At 37.7% G+C, this 16,217-nt stretch overlaps 1 protein-coding gene across 4 annotated transcripts in view; it reads left to right on the top strand.

The window, feature by feature from the left end:
* Nucleotides 1-1,282: 1,282 nt before the first annotated feature.
* The window catches only part of Tsp97E (Tetraspanin 97E), a 32,593-nt gene continuing 17,658 nt past the window's right edge, over nucleotides 1,283-16,217 (top strand). For 2 of the 4 annotated variants that reach the window (XM_053782381.2, XM_053782382.2), the window contains exons 1-5: nucleotides 1,286-1,475; nucleotides 3,393-3,545; nucleotides 4,958-5,071; nucleotides 11,602-11,721; nucleotides 13,651-13,821. In XM_053782381.2, the coding sequence (XP_053638356.1) occupies nucleotides 1,416-1,475; nucleotides 3,393-3,545; nucleotides 4,958-5,071; nucleotides 11,602-11,721; nucleotides 13,651-13,821 (618 nt within the window). In that variant the 5' untranslated portion in view covers nucleotides 1,286-1,415. Of the gene's footprint in view, nucleotides 1,476-3,392; nucleotides 3,546-4,957; nucleotides 5,072-11,601; nucleotides 11,722-13,650; nucleotides 13,822-16,217 lie in introns of all 4 variants that reach the window. The other 2 variants (XR_008407649.2, XM_053782383.2) reach the window with 2 other exon arrangements.

Genomic DNA, 16,217 nt, shown 5'->3' with positions numbered 1-16,217 from the left:
ATATATATATATATATATATATATATATATATATATATATATATATATATATATATATATATATATATATATATATATATTTTTAAGACAATCAGTGTTATGCATTTTATGAGCATTCAGATTTTCATATTACTGTTTATTTTTTATGTACAGTAATTTTGAAATAAAGATTTGTATTTGTAAGTTATGTAACTGGCTTCTTGGTGTGAGTCAGTGACCTTGATTACTGTAGATAACATAGTATTGTCTCGTGTTTGATAGAGGCTTTGATTAGGACTTTCTTGGGGCAAAATCAAGTATATATAAATAATTAAATTTTACAATCATATTCCATAATGGGGAAGTGGCGGAAACAGATTCCATACACAGTTGTAAGACTAGATACGATAGGACCAATGAGGCCATAAATATATTACGGTACTTGACTCGAGTACCCCCTCGATGAGCTAGTACTCAGGTATTTTGGGTATCTTAGGCAATTTATACTATGATAATTATATGTACCTGTACCTAAATGAACTTGTTAGTAATCTGGGATAACCCGGTCAAACTTGTCCATACGTCCATTCTTAGTGGGTTGTTTTTTAGGTTAAGTTTTGTTGTGCACCCCATACATCTTCCTGTGGGTGATGGTAATATTACAGAGGCACATAATGGGTTCACGAACTGGGCCCCAACATTTTGATAAAGCAAACTGCTGAACAAGGTACTCTGTTAATGAACTATTCACTAGTTCATGATCTGTTAACATGAATTTAATGTCAAATAAATTTGGGTGCAGTTTATATAGCATGTGTTTGAGTTATGTATAATACCCACTACTTTAGCAAGGATATGGTTGTTTAATTTAGACGTGCAGTGATGATGGCACAGGTGTATTGTGTGTGAAGACAGGTAATGTGCGCTGATAACGTGGATCTTTGCGCTTCTGCTCTCTAGTATTGAATACTTTAAAATTTTGAAATAAAGTATATGGTGTTCTGAATGTGGTATTTGATAGTACATAGTTGCCATGTAATCTACGTATAAGCGATTGAATTTATCGTCTTCTTCACCTAATGTCCTATCTTAAAATCAGGAAATATATTCTAAATGAGAAGGCAATGACGTTTGATAAAATAGTATATAATGCAAAGTTGTCATCTTAAATAAAATATGGATATCATATGTTACCTATATTGTTGTAAATACTATATGAAAATATATGAGGGATTATGTTTGGTAAGGAAGATATAAAGTAAAAATGGTTATTGAGATTAGAGTGTTGGTTGTCTTGATAAACGGTGGGGAGGCAGCAGCCGGTGTGTGGCACCTACTCAACAATCGATACCAGCAGCAGTTCCCTGATCTCGCCAGAGCCTACATGCTCCTAATTGTTCTCTCTCGTATACACTAGACCTGAGGAAACAAGCAAAATGTGTGGAGGATTCACTTGCTCTAAAAACTCGCTGTTGGCCCTCAACATCTTGTATGTTGTAAGTATCTAATGGAAAAAAAAATGGGGTGACTTGTTTACCTGTCGACCCAAGATTTACCTCCCGCTCCAATATTAATTTGCAGTAACCTTGAAAATGATTAATTCTTTGACTTTTCAATCTCCAAATCAATCGTGCCAGAAAGCGATGATAGTGTGTAAAGTATTTGTAGCATGGCTAAGGTGAAATATATTACATAGCTGGTATTATGGGTTCGGTCAAGGACCTCAATGGAAGTAGCCACATTGACTTGACTAGGTTATCCTTGGTTAATTTCTACACAGTGTACCTATGGAAGAAATACCTTGGCGCCGGTGAAGGGCTCTTAATCCTAGGAAGTGGCCCTAATTTTCCCTTCCTTGGATGGAAACTTGATAGCCTCATTCCCCCAGGTGCTGTACAATTACTGTGGGTTTTGCACCCCTTTTCTTCATGAATGTAATACAGGTAATTTATAATCCTACGGGTTTAGCGCTTCCCCCTTGATTATAATAATTTACCCATTTTGGCAGCTGTCATTCTCTCAACTCTGCCATATACTTCTTCCTGTACTTGCATCACTTTTTTTTTTTTGGGGAGAGGGGGGTTATCCTAGGAAACTTACACATTATGATACTGGATATGATAATTGTACTTATGTGAACTTATACCTAAATCAACCTAAACTACCTGCCACTTCATAACTTCTCAAATTGAAGCTACATCAGCCTCTGTTGCAGAGGCAAAACCTGCCATAAATATCAATCTTATACCTTTGTACTCCTTATGGGTTTAGCACTTTATTATAATTAATAATATATAATGCACTACAGCATATAAACGTGTAACACTGGAAAAGGTCAAAACCTAAATAAAAACTTGGTCAATAGTGGCTTTTGTATGCTGTTAATTTTGTTATAGTATGTGGAAAAAATCCACTGCTGTACCTAACTTCTAACCAGTCAAAATACAGTTTCTAGGGCATTGGCTTTTATGCCTAACCCCTGATTGTATGCATGTTGGGTTTAGCATTAGATCTATTGTTTGGATTATTAACTGAGGGTTGGTAACCCAGGATAACCCATTAATGCCATTCCATACTATTAGCGAGTTATTTTCCATTGGGATCCTTTAATCCATTCTTCCAGGATGTGACCTAAAACAGTCTAACACCTAGATACCTATACAGCTGTGTGAAGGGATAGATGCTGGGAAAAATGAGTTTTGTTAATGTAAAGTGCACTTGGTAGATTTCTTTAGCAGATTCTTGTTAATTAGTTGGGGATTATTGTTATTACTGTTACTGACTGTTGGTCCTTGGCACAACTTGTGCATTGTATATTTTACTTACATCTTATCTGCCTTGAAATAAATAATTATTTCTTGGGATCTGTTAGTTAAAATGACACTTATAGTTTGGTTTGATTCTCACATCAGGGCTAATCAGCTGTTTGTATTTGAGTTAGTTGACATGCCTGGTCAATCACACTGAATGTAAATACGCTTCAGTTCCATTTCTGCTAATAATGGAGGAAGTTAGATTTAATTACACTAGGTTTTGTTAGGTTATGTTGGCTTTTGTTTGGTTATGTTTAGTTTGTTTTTCTAGTTGTTCAACATAAAATTATTGCTATGGCAGAACCACTTTAATATTGGACAGTTTAAACTAGATTTATTGCCAAAATGCACAGAGGAACAGTGGTGTATTATTACTGTTATTTTTCAGAATTTTAAAGTTTGAATTAGGTAAGATTATCATAAGCAGTAGAATGCTCTAGTTTTATTCAAAAACTTTATACAATTTATTTTGATTTTCAGATTGCATTTTGGATATTAGTTTTATATCTGATATTTTAAAACTAACTGGATTGGCAGAGTGACTTCTCTGTATGTAATTTGTTTGCAGTTACCAAATTTAATGTAAATTTGTTCTTGCAGGTGGTGTCTTTCATTTTAATTGGTGTTGCTGCAGCAGCCAAGGCGGCATCATTTGTCACTTCAGTCTCGCTTGTTTCTGTCATCATTGCCTGTGGAGTCTTCTTATTGCTCATATCTATTGTGGGTCTTATTGGAGCTAGCAAACATCACCAGGTAACATGTATATATTTTATGCATACAGTATTTTAATTTTTCTGTAAAGGCTTTTGGTAGATGAAAGCTAGGTATTTATAGTAAAGGTTTAACCCTTAAATTGTCCAAACGTAGATCTACATTCATGCGCATAGTGCTCCAAATGTAGATCTATGTTCTATTTTACATTGTGTAAAAAAAAAAGTAGAGCTACGTTCGGAGCAGTGCGTGCGTGAACATGGATCTACGCTTGGACAGTTTGAGGGTTAATAGTCAAAAGCTGAAATTTATCATATTGTAATCATTGACGTTGATACATTTACTGTGCACTCTAATCATTCCTTAATTGCCCAGTGAAAGAGCTTAAAACATTGAATAATGTGTTATTCCCTGTTGAAGCATGTTGTAGGTTATGCCGGATGAGTGGAGTAAAAGAAAGGCCTCCTTGGTTCTTGTCATTTTGTTGTTCGAGTGCCTGATGCTACGTTTGAAAACTGATTGCAGGCTAGAGGCTTGGGGATGCCTGGGCTCCTACCATGCTTGTGCCAACATAGCATTTCAAATGTTATATCCTGCTTTAATGGGGAGTGCCTGGCCATATGTTACACGTATAGCCTACCACACAGATTTCGCAAGGGTGCTACACAGGTGTTATATAAGTACACTACTGACATGCAAATTTGCCTTTAAAAAAGGGGGGAAATGTTACTTCTTGTAATGGGAATGTAAAAAATAAAGAATAAATGTATGAACTATTTGACGAAACCCTTGCCTGTATTTATCGTAAGTACTGTATTAAAATTAATGCTAATGTTAATATTATTAGTATTAGGGTATTAGCATGAAATATTCCATGTATGTATATGATTAAAATTGGGTTCAAAACACAATTGACAAGAATCACAATATTAGATTAACTGCCCAAAATCCGACCACCACCAGTGGTGCTGGGTTATTGACATTTAAATATGGATGTTGTATAGTGTATACTATTAAGATCACAGGTAGTTAGTTTTTGTAACAAATGGTATTTTATTTTGTAGAGTAATACTGTATTAATGATTCATAACGTAACTCATGAAATCATAATGACATGATTGCGATCAGAGAGTTTTGAGATTCTGATCGCAGGTTCTAACCCCACCTGTGGTATGGTTTATTCATTACAATTTGGCAATTACAGTATCTCTAATGTTCTTGTAAATCCTTAGTTAAAATTATTTGCCTTAGCCCTTTACAGGCATTGCATCTGACCATCAACGGTTCCCTGTAGAGTTTGTATAAAGGGCTTAGAAAACTAACAAGTTAATAAGAGAGACTTGTGTAATATCTTGGTATCTTTATATGGATACCCAAGTGTTGCACAAGTCTCTTATCAGTTCCCTGCAGAACAATTTTAGCAACTTGGTAAAATCTTAAATCTCTCTCTCCAGGTTATGCTCTTCTTCTACATGATTGTTCTTTTTATCATCTTCATCATTCAGTTTTCTGTGGCATGTGCTTGCTTAGCCATCAATGAAAATCAAGAGAAGTTAGTTGCTTCTAAGGTAAGTGGATTTAAGGGGTGCTTGAGTGGTACTTTGGGAATTATTCAGTGCTATAAGGCTGTTCTCAGTTAGGTCTGTTGAGGGTTTTCATGGGGGATACTTGGACTGGTTTCATAAAAGACTCCACAGATTGATTTCTGAGTCAAAACATGCCTGAATCCTTCAGGCAACTGTTTGGCCAGGCTGATTGTGTATGTTCAAGTTGCAGATTTTGTGTTGGTTAGTACATTATCAATAATTACACATAAAGAATAGTTTTGTCAAATAAGACTTCAGCTTATTTGTTGATATACATTAAATTATCTTGCCAAAAGTAGGCTGACATCACAGTTCAGATGAGCCTCTGATTGCAACTTCTCCACCCCTTTTCCAGACTGCAGGCATTGTCCTTCCCACCTCCAGGACTCTAGTTCAGCTAACTGGTTCTCCTTAGTTCATTTTGTAAAAGTTACCCTAATTATAGTCCAAGAGTGTCCAATAAAAATCGGCCTCCATTCACTCCTATCTAACAAGCTCAGCTGTTCACACAAGCCTGCTGGATTCTCAAGCCTCTTTACTCCCACTTCCATCCAAGATTGTTTTTAAATCTCTGTCTCTCTCTGACTCTCTCTGTCTCTCTCTCTCTGTCTCTCTCTGTCTCTCTCTGTCTCTGTCTCTGTCTCTGTCTCTCTCTCTCTGTCTCTCTCTCTCTGTCTCTCTCTCTCTGTCTCTCTCTCTCTGTCTCTCTCTCTCTGTCTCTCTCTCTCTGTCTCTCTCTCTCTGTCTCTCTCTCTCTGTCTCTCTCTCTCTGTCTCTCTCTCTCTGTCTCTCTCTCTCTGTCTCTCTCTCTCTGTCTCTCTCTCTCTGTCTCTCTGTCTCTCTCTGTCTCTCTGTCTCTCTCTGTCTCTCTCTCTCTGTCTCTCTCTCTCTGTCTCTCTCTCTGTCTCTCTCTCTCTGTCTCTCTCTGTCTCTCTCTGTCTCTCTCTCTCTGTCTCTCTCTCTCTGTCTCTCTCTCTGTCTCTCTCTCTGTCTCTCTCTCTCTGTCTCTCTCTCTCTGTCTCTCTGTCTGTCTCTGTCTCTCCCTCTCTCTTCTGTCTCTTTCTGTCTCTCTCTCTGTCTCTGTCTCTGTCTCTCTCTGTCTCTCTCTCTCTGTCTCTCTCTCTGTCTCTCTCTCTCTGTCTCTCTCTCTCTGTCTCTCTCTCTCTGTCTCTCTCTCTGTCTCTCTCTCTCTGTCTCTCTCTCTGTCTCTCTCTGTCTCTCTCTCTCTGTCTCTCTCTCTCTGTCTCTCTCTCTGTCTCTCTCTCTCTGTCTCTCTCTCTCTGTCTCTCTCTCTCTGTCTCTCTCTCTCTCTCTGTCTCTCTCTCTCTGTCTCTCTCTCTCTGTCTCTCTCTCTCTCTCTCTCTCTCTCTCTCTCTGTCTGTGTCTGTCTGTCTGTCTCTCTCTCTCTGTCTCTGTGTCTCTCTGTCTCTCTCTGTCTCTCTCTCTGTCTGTCTCTGTCTCTCTCTCTCTGTCTCTCTCTCTCTGTGTCTCTTTCTCTCTCTCTCGGTCTTTTCTTTTTTTTCCATGTTTATTTTTTAACTATGACACTTATAATTTGCCTAAGATGTGCCAGAGTTACACAATTACAAAGAAATTATTGATAATGAGAATTAACCAGTGTAATACCTGCTCACCTAGTGGCATGTCGAGCACATTTCAAGTACAAAAGCAGTCGATTAACCAGGGAGCAAGAGGAAGCTGCTGAATGGCCACTGTAGATTAATGGAGACTTTTACTGCTTCTTCTTACACTTTTCATTGGTGATGGGGGATATGTACCTTAAATCAGTGCTGGTGCCAAAAATAACACACACTCCTTGGCCAAATAGTGGGAACTCATGAAATAAAATTTGTTTTATTTATTCATTAATACATCAGCCTTCTCCCACCAAGGCAGGGTGGCCTGAAAAAGAAAAACCTTTATAATTATTCCCTCCATCACTGTCTTGCCAGAGGCACACTTACACTACTGTTATAAAACTGCAACATTAACACTTCTCCTTCAGAGTGCAGACACTGTGCTTCCCATCTCCAGGACTCGAGTCTGGGCTGCTAAAAATAAAAGTAGAAAAAAATCCATCAATTTGATTTCAAGTGAATTTTGTTCTTTCATGCTTGAACTATGGTAGCCTTCCAGCAAGTTCTGCTTCATTTGAGAGCATCTTTTTTGGGCAAATTCATACTAAATTAAGAAACAGATTAGGTGATGAAAAGGTTGAAAAACTTGATGAAACAGGATGCTTACAGGTAAAGACCAGGAGTGATAAACACTGCAGATCATATACAGTAACAATCTTTGCTTGTCTTGAAATACTGTACTGTAACATTTTTATAGTTTTTATATAAAAATTCATACCTTTTGATACTTAACCCTTTCAGGGTTTCGGCCGTACTAGTACAGCTTACGCGCCAGGGTTTTTGACGTACTAGTACGCCTAAATTCTAGCGCCCTCAAATCTAATGAGAGAAAGCTGGTAGGCCTACATATGAAAGAATGGGTCTATGTGGTCAGTGTGCGTGGTATAAAAAAAAATCCTGCAGCACAAAGTGCGTAATGAGAAAAAAAAACTTTGACAGTGTTTTTGGATTAAAACAGCGACTTTGCACTGTATTTTCGTATGTTATTTATTGTTGTATTCTAGTTTTCCTGGTCTCATTTTATAGAATGGAAGACATATTACAGAAATTGAGATGATTTTGACTGGTTTTACAAAGAAAACTACCTTGAAATTGCACTCAAAGTAGCAGAAATGTTTGATTTTTACCAAAGTTCAGTAGTAAACAAATCATGCTGTGTGTCCAATACACGTCAACTGGTGAGTCTAATATTCTTTCACAAGTGCGCTGATAATATTTATACCATTTCTACACTAATGCAGTAGTCTGCATAACAGTAAATCTTATACTTTTTTGTGAGAATAAAAATTCAAAGTGGAAAGCAAAAGAATGTAAGAGGGGCATGGGGACGTGACTAATGAACAGAGGAAATATTATTTTAGTGCCAGGAATGTCTTTCTTGTTTATTCTGGACCCTATTCAGAAATTGGCATCTTTTGAAATTTGTGTGAAATGGGCAAAATTGCTAAATTCTGATCACTGTATTGGATAGTTCAAGCCGGTAAATGGGTGGTTTCTTGTACTCATTCGATAGAAAAAATGGAGTTCTAGTGAAATAGTTATGATTTTTGTCGACAAGTACACTGGAATTGGCCAAAAATAGGGCTCAAATTGGGCAAAATCGCCAATGCGTAAACATCTTTGCGAGAGCATAATTCTGTAAATTTTCCATCAAATTTCAGACTTTTGGTGTCATTATGATTGGGAAAAGATTCTCTTATCTTTTTTTTTTTTTAATTTGGCCGACCCTGAGAACAAGTCTCTGAGAGGGCCTGTCGACCCTGAAAGGGTTAAATGTGAATTATGCTGTGCAATATTAATATATACGGTAAGTTACTTTTTTTTAAATAGTATTGTTTGACCAACGTATAAAAAGCATAAATAAAAGTAAGAGCTAAATTACGTACTATAGTTCTTTATATCCACATTTCTTTATTTCTGTCCTCTGGATTACCTGCACATTGTTTACACCACACATCACTGCAGTGTTCAAAACTCATGCCTTGCATCCCTATAAAAGTGTTGTACCACTATTCTGATAAAAAAAAAAAAATTCTCAACACCTTTTTTCTCCTCGTCTATTCAGTGGTTCATTTCGTCTTTCATATACCCATCTACTGATGTGCTCACTCCCAATTATCTAAATGCATCCACTTACTCCTTGCTTCCTCTCTCTAATGTAAAACATTTCTAGTATGTATTTATATTGGGAATGATGTACTTCAGTCATTTGCACTTATGGCTAGAGAGCTATACGTATATTGAATGGTGATGAGAATGTTTACGTTTTTTTTTTTTTTTTTCCCCCCTACCTTGGTGTGAGATACATTTTTTTTTTTTTTAACCAATGCTATGGTTAATTAATATTTATTTGAAATAATGCTATTAGTAATACAGTGGTCCCTCAATAATCGTCTGGCCTGAGAATCGTCCATTTCGGAAATAGTTCCGTTATTTCGTCTAAACATTGGCTCGCAAATGGTCCATTAACTCGCTAATTGTCTTTAGTCCTGGACGCGTACTTGCGGCTCTGAGCCGCCTTGGCCTCCTTTCCCACCCAATGTGCCATTGTTTGCCAGTGAGTGACTATCCCCTCACGTGTTCATACGAAATATTTCATGATATTCCATTCATTTTAGTGCTTGCAAGTGCTACCATGGCTCCAAAGAAAGCTCCTAGTGCCAAGCCTTTGGTAAAGGTGAGAAATATGACTGAATTTAAGAAAAACATTGAACAATATGAAAGTGGCGTATGTGTGGGCGAACTGGCCAGGATGTATAACAAATCCCGTACAACCGTATCTTCCACCATAGCCAAGAAAAAGGAAATCAAAGAAGCTGTTGTTGCAAACGGGGTAAATATGCTGACAAAAATAAGATCACCAGTACTCGAAGATGTTGAGAAGTTATTATTGGTGTGGATAAACAAGAAACAATTAGCAGGAGATAGTCTTATGACGTCGCTTATTTGTGAAAAGGCTAGGCAGTTGCATGACGATTTGGTAAAGAAATTGCCTGCAACTAGTGGTGATGTGAGTGAATTTAAGGCCAGCAAAGGCTGGTTTGAGAGATTTAAGAAGTGTACTGGCATACACAGTGTGATAAGGCATGGTGAGGCTGCCAGTTTGGACCAAAAAGCGGCTGAAAAATATGGGCAGGAATTCAAGGAGTACATAGAGGCTGAAGGACCGAAACCTGAACAAGTGTTCAATTGTGACGAAACAGGCCTCTTTTGGAAGAAAATGCCAAAGAGGACCTACATTACTCGGGAAGAAAAGGCACTGCCAGGACACAAGCCTATGAAAGACAGGCTGACACTCATGTTCTGTGCTAATGCTAGTGGGGATTTCCAAGTGAAGCCGTTACTAGTGTACCCTTCTGAAAATCCCAGAGTGTTCAAGAAAAACAATGTTATGAAGAGTAAATTGTGTGTGTTTTGGAGATTTAATAATAAGGCATGGGGTCACGAGGGACATTTTCGTCGAGTGGTTCAATGAAGTGTTTGGCCTTAGTGTAAAGAATTACCTCCTGGAAAAGAAATTGGATCTCAAGTGCCTCCTAGTAATGGACAGTGTACCTGCTCATCCTCCAAACCTGGATGACCTAATTCTGCAGGAGTTTGGCCTCATCACAGTAAAGTTCTTGCCCCCGAATACCACTCCTCTCCTCCAGCCCATGGACCAGCAGGTCATTTCAAACTTTAAAAAACTCTACACCAAAGCAGTGTTTGAAAGGTGCTTTAATGTGACCTCAGACACATACTTGACCCTAAGAGATTTTTGGAAAGAACACTTCAGTATTCTCCATTGCATAAGCCTTATAGGTAAGGCTTGGGAGGGAGTGACTACCAGGACTTTGAACTCTGCTGGGAGAAAATTGTGGCCAGATTGTGTCCACAAGAGGGATTTTGAAGGGTTTGAGGCAGCCCCTGATGAGCCTATGTCAGTTGTGAACTCTGTTGTGGCACTGGGAAGTTCCATGGGGTTGGATGTGAGTTTGGAGGATGTGGAAGAGTTGGAGGACCACAACAACGATCTAACCACTGAGGAGCTGCAAGAGCTTCAGCAGGAAGAGCAACAGATCGCAGCTCAGAATCTTGCTGCAGAGGAGGAGGAGGAAGAGAGATGGAAGAAGATGCCTTCTTCGGAAATTAAGGAGATTTTTGAAATGTGGGGTAGGATGGAAAGATTTATGGAGAAGCATCACCCTGAGAAGGATGTTGCAAGCCATATCAGCAACTTGTACAGTAACAGAGTCTTGGCTTATTTTAGGGAAGTTTTAAAGAGATGCCAGAAACAGAGCTCTCTGGACAGTTTTTTTTGTGAGAGGACTCCAGTGACTCTCAAGCTGGTCCTAGTGGAATTAAGAAACAGAGAAGAGAAGTAACCCCAGAAAAGCACTTGGTACCTGAGGTGTTGATGGAAGGGGATTCCCCTTCCAAACAGTAATTCAATCTCTCCTCCTCCAATCTTCCATACACTAAGAAGAATCACCAATAAAGGTAAGTGTTATGCTGTTAATGTTTCATTCATCATGTGCCATTGTATTGTTTATGTACTACATCTATATTTCATGTAAAAAAAATTTGTTTTAATACTTCTGGGTGTCAGGAACGGATTAATTGTATTTACATTATTTCTTGTGGGGAAAATTGATTCGAAAATAGTTTTTCGATAATAGTCCCACTTCCAAGAACGGATTATGGACGATAATTGAGGGACCACTGTACATCAGTATACATCATGTGCTTTTATGCATCACACCTAAGTGTTATACAGTGAATTGGGAGAAATAATGGGTAACCAGTTCTAGATGAAGTTCTTAGCACGTGTTTACCTCATTTAAAATTGTAAATATTGAATATTTGCAGATTTGATTGAATGTTCACTTTTTTCAGGGTTGGAATCTGTCTGCTGACACAACAAGAATGGATGCACAGATATTTTTTGGCTGTTGTGGATATAATGATACTAGAAATGGAACTGTTATATATTTGGATCATCCCAGCTGTGCATATGTAAGATTTTAGATTTTTTTTTGTTTTAGTTTTTTTTATTCTTTCATCATAGACTCAGTGCTGAGGCACCTTGATGCTATGGTGGGGTTTGTTTTTAGGGTCAGGGAAGCCTTCTCTGGAAGAGGTGCCCTACTCTCTGCAGGGTGTTTGCCTGACTAAGAATTCAGTATCTCTCTCAGCATAATTGGAGAGATTTCCCCTTTCATGTAAATTTATTGACTGACACTATTTATGGATATAAATTATGGAATGAGGAAATACTTATAATAGTTTTACACTACTTGTTTTGTGATTATGATATATGTAATAACAATGAATTGTTCATGACAGTAGCACGTTGGTAATGATAGTGTTTATTTGATAATGCTAGAAATGTAATATATTGAAAAAGCTAATAACTTGTCTTCCTATGGTGTTTGTTTAGGTACAGTTTGCAATGAGCAATATTTCTTATCAACCCTTTGACTGTTTCAGTCGTATATATACGTCTTACGAACCAATGCGTTTGACGTATACATACTCAAAAATTCTAGTGGCTTCAAATCAAGCAGGAGAAAGCTGGTAGGCCTATATATGAGAGAATGGGTCTGTGTGATCAGTGTGTGCAGTATAAAAAAATCCTGCAGCAAGCATTGCATAATGAGAAAAAAAAGCTCCGACAGTGTTTTTGGATTAAAACTCCAACTTTGAGGTGTATTTTCATGTAGTTTTTTGTTACATTCTCGTTTTCGTAGTCACATTTGATAGAATGGAAAACATATTATAGAAATGGAGGTGATTTTGATTGGTTTTACTATGAAAAGGACTTTGAAATGGAGCTCAAAGTAGAGGAAATGTTTGATTTTTGCCAATGTTCAAGAGTAAACAAATGACATCATTGTCCAGTAAATGTCCAACTAGCTATTCTGTTATGCAGTCATGAATGTGTTGACATTATTTATACAATTAATACAATATTGCAGTAGTCTGCATAACAGTAAATCTTCTATTATTTGTTTGAATAAAAATTTCAAAATAGAAAGTAAGAGTAATATCAGAGGGGCCTGGAGACGTGACTGATGAACAAATAAAATGTTATTTTAGAGCCAGGAATGTCTGCCTTGTTCATTCTGGACCCTATTTTGAAATTGGCATTTTTTTAATTTGTGTGAAATTGGCCAAATTCCCAATTTCTAAGCACGTTACTATAGTTTAAAGAAATAGCTACGAGTTTGGTCAACTGGAACAATGGAATTAGCCGAAAATAGGGCTCAAAGTGGGCGAAATCGCCACTTTGTAAATATCGCCAAGGTTGCTAACTTTGCGAGAGCGTAATTCCGTAAGTTTTCCATCAAATTTCGTACTTTTGGTGTCATCACCACCGGGAAAGAATTCTCTATCATTTCATAAGATTTTTTTTTTTTTTCTCAAAAAATTTTGCGATACCAGGAGACGCCTCAGGATTTGGGGTTGCGACAGTCAAAGGGTTAATGCTTTTATTTATTGGGTGAATTTTTTTTACTTTTATGGACATGCTGGTTTTAAGAATGCCTTGGGTTCTCTTGTGAATCATGCAGTCTAATAAGTAAGGAAGGGTGTGCTAATACTAAGGGCTTGCTGCAAAACTCACTTGTGCTGTTGACAAATATTATACCAATGAAGATGTTAAAAAATTTATTCTTGAAGCTTTTAATATTTAAAAAAGAAAAAAAAAAGCAAGAAGACATGGCCTTCCTAACTCGTAATATACCTTTGCCAAACTAGGTTTGTTTATTTTATTTCCCAATCATGTCCCTGATTTATTGTGCTCTGACCCATACATAGGTTGGAACGGTTTTAATTGGTTAGGTTGATATTCATCTTTTCAGGTAGACCATTACAGTATTAGAACAACAAATTTGTCAATCTGCATTCATATTTTAATTCCTAGCCTACTGGTGATACCCACAGGTGAAGAAGACTCCAGAGATATTTTGTTGTCCAGGAAATGAAAGTAAAGATTGCTGCACGAAAAATTCCACTGTGTGTAATTGTGATACATGTGACAAGCCAATTCAGGAGGCCATGTTGAGAGGTTTCAATCTGGTTGGTGGCATTGGCCTGTTTTTCTCATTTACTGAAGTAAGTGTCACTGCCGTTTTTAGTTCATTTTCTCATATTTCGTAAAAAATTAAGAAATTTAGCAATGAATTATATGTAAAGAATACTTTTTCTTACAAAGTTTGCCCCCACACTTTGTAGTTATGGTTGGGGAGATGAATAAAAAAATTAATGCAACAATAATGGCATCAGTAAGATTTTTGGGCAGAGGTATAATTTATTTAGTACTTAGTATAGTGTAGGTAGTAGGTTGGTTGTAGGTAGTAGGTTGGTAGACAGCAACCACCCAGGGAGGTACTACCGTCCTGCCAAGTGAGTGTAAAACGAAGCCTGTGATTGTTTTACATGATGGTAGGATTGCTGATGTCTTTTGTCTGTCTCATAAATATGCAAGATTACAGGCATGTCTTGCTACTTCTACTTACACTTAGGTCACACTACACATACATGTACATGTACATGTACATGTACATGTACACATACATGTACACATACATACATGTAGGTTGGTAGACAGCAACCACCCAGGGAAGTACTACCGTCCTGCCAGATGACTGTGAAACAAAAACCTGTAATTGTTTTGCATGATGGTAGGATTGCTGGTTTCTTTTTCTGTCTCATAAACACGCTAAGATAACAGGGATATCTTGCTACTCCTACTAACACTTTGGTCACACTTCACAGACACGCACATGCATATATATATATACATACATCTAGGTTTTTCTCCTTTTTCTAAATAGCTCTTGTTCTTTTTTATTTCTTCTATTGTCCATGGGGAAGTGGAAAAGAATCTTTCCTCCGTAAGCCATGCGTGTCGTATGAGGCGACTAAAATGCCGGGAGCAATGGGCTAGTAACCCCTTCTCCTGTATACAATTACTAAAAAAGAGAAGAAGAAAAACTTTATAAAACTGGGTTGCTTAAATGTGCGTGGATGTAGTGCGGATGACAAGAAACAGATGATTGCTGATGTTATGAATGAAAAGAAGTTGGATGTCCTGGCCCTAAGCGAAACAAAGCTGAAGGGGGTAGGAGAGTTTCAGTGGGGGGAAATAAATGGGATTAAATCTGGAGTATCTGAGAGAGTTAGAGCAAAGGAAGGGGTAGCAGTAATGTTAAATGATCAGTTATGGAAGGAGAAAAGAGAATATGAATGTGTAAATTCAAGAATTATGTGGATTAAAGTAAAGGTTGGATGCGAGAAGTGGGTCATAATAAGCGTGTATGCACCTGGAGAAGAGAGGAATGCAGAGGAGAGAGAGAGATTTTGGGAGATGTTAAGTGAATGTATAGGAGCCTTTGAACCAAGTGAGAGAGTAATTGTGGTAGGGGACTTGAATGCTAAAGTAGGAGAAACTTTTAGAGAGGGTGTGGTAGGTAAGTTTGGGGTGCCAGGTGTAAATGATAATGGGAGCCCTTTGATTGAACTTTGTATAGAAAGGGGTTTAGTTATAGGTAATACATATTTTAAGAAAAAGAGGATAAATAAGTATACACGATATGATGTAGGGCGAAATGACAGTAGTTTGTTGGATTATGTATTGGTAGATAAAAGACTGTTGAGTAGACTTCAGGATGTACATGTTTATAGAGGGGCCACAGATATATCAGATCACTTTCTAGTTGTAGCTACACTGAGAGTAAAAGGTAGATGGGATACAAGGAGAATAGAAGCATCAGGGAAGAGAGAGGTGAAGGTTTATAAACTAAAAGAGGAGGCAGTTAGGGTAAGATATAAACAGCTATTGGAGGATAGATGGGCTAATGAGAGCATAGGCAATGGGGTCGAAGAGGTATGGGGTAGGTTTAAAAATGTAGTGTTAGAGTGTTCAGCAGAAGTTTGTGGTTACAGGAAAGTGGGTGCAGGAGGGAAGAGGAGCGATTGGTGGAATGATGATGTAAAGAGAGTAGTAAGGGAGAAAAAGTTAGCATATGAGAAGTTTTTACAAAGTAGAAGTGATGCAAGGAGGGAAGAGTATATGGAGAAAAAGAGAGAGGTTAAGAGAGTGGTGAAGCAATGTAAAAAGAGAGCAAATGAGAGAGTGGGTGAGATGTTATCAACAAATTTTGTTGAAAATAAGAAAAAGTTTTGGAGTGAGATTAACAAGTTAAGAAAGCCTAGAGAACAAATGGATTTGTCAGTTAAAAATAGGAGAGGAGAGTTATTAAATGGAGAGTTAGAGGTATTGGGAAGATGGAAGGAATATTTTGAGGAATTGTTAAATGTTGATGAAGATAGGGAAGCTGTGATTTCGTGTATAGGGCAAGGAGGAATAACATCTTGTAGGAGTGAGGAAGAGCCAGTTGTGAGTGTGGGGGAAGTTCGTGAGGCAGTAGGTAAAATGAAAGGGGGTAAGGCAGCCGGGATTGATGGGATAAAGATAGAAATGTTAAAAGCAGGTGGGGATATAGTTT

The sequence above is a fragment of the Cherax quadricarinatus genome, chromosome 38 (genome assembly GCF_038502225.1).
Source record: "Cherax quadricarinatus isolate ZL_2023a chromosome 38, ASM3850222v1, whole genome shotgun sequence".
Taxonomy (NCBI): Eukaryota; Metazoa; Arthropoda; class Malacostraca; order Decapoda; family Parastacidae; genus Cherax; species Cherax quadricarinatus.
This window is presented reverse-complemented; position numbering and strand designations above follow the sequence as displayed.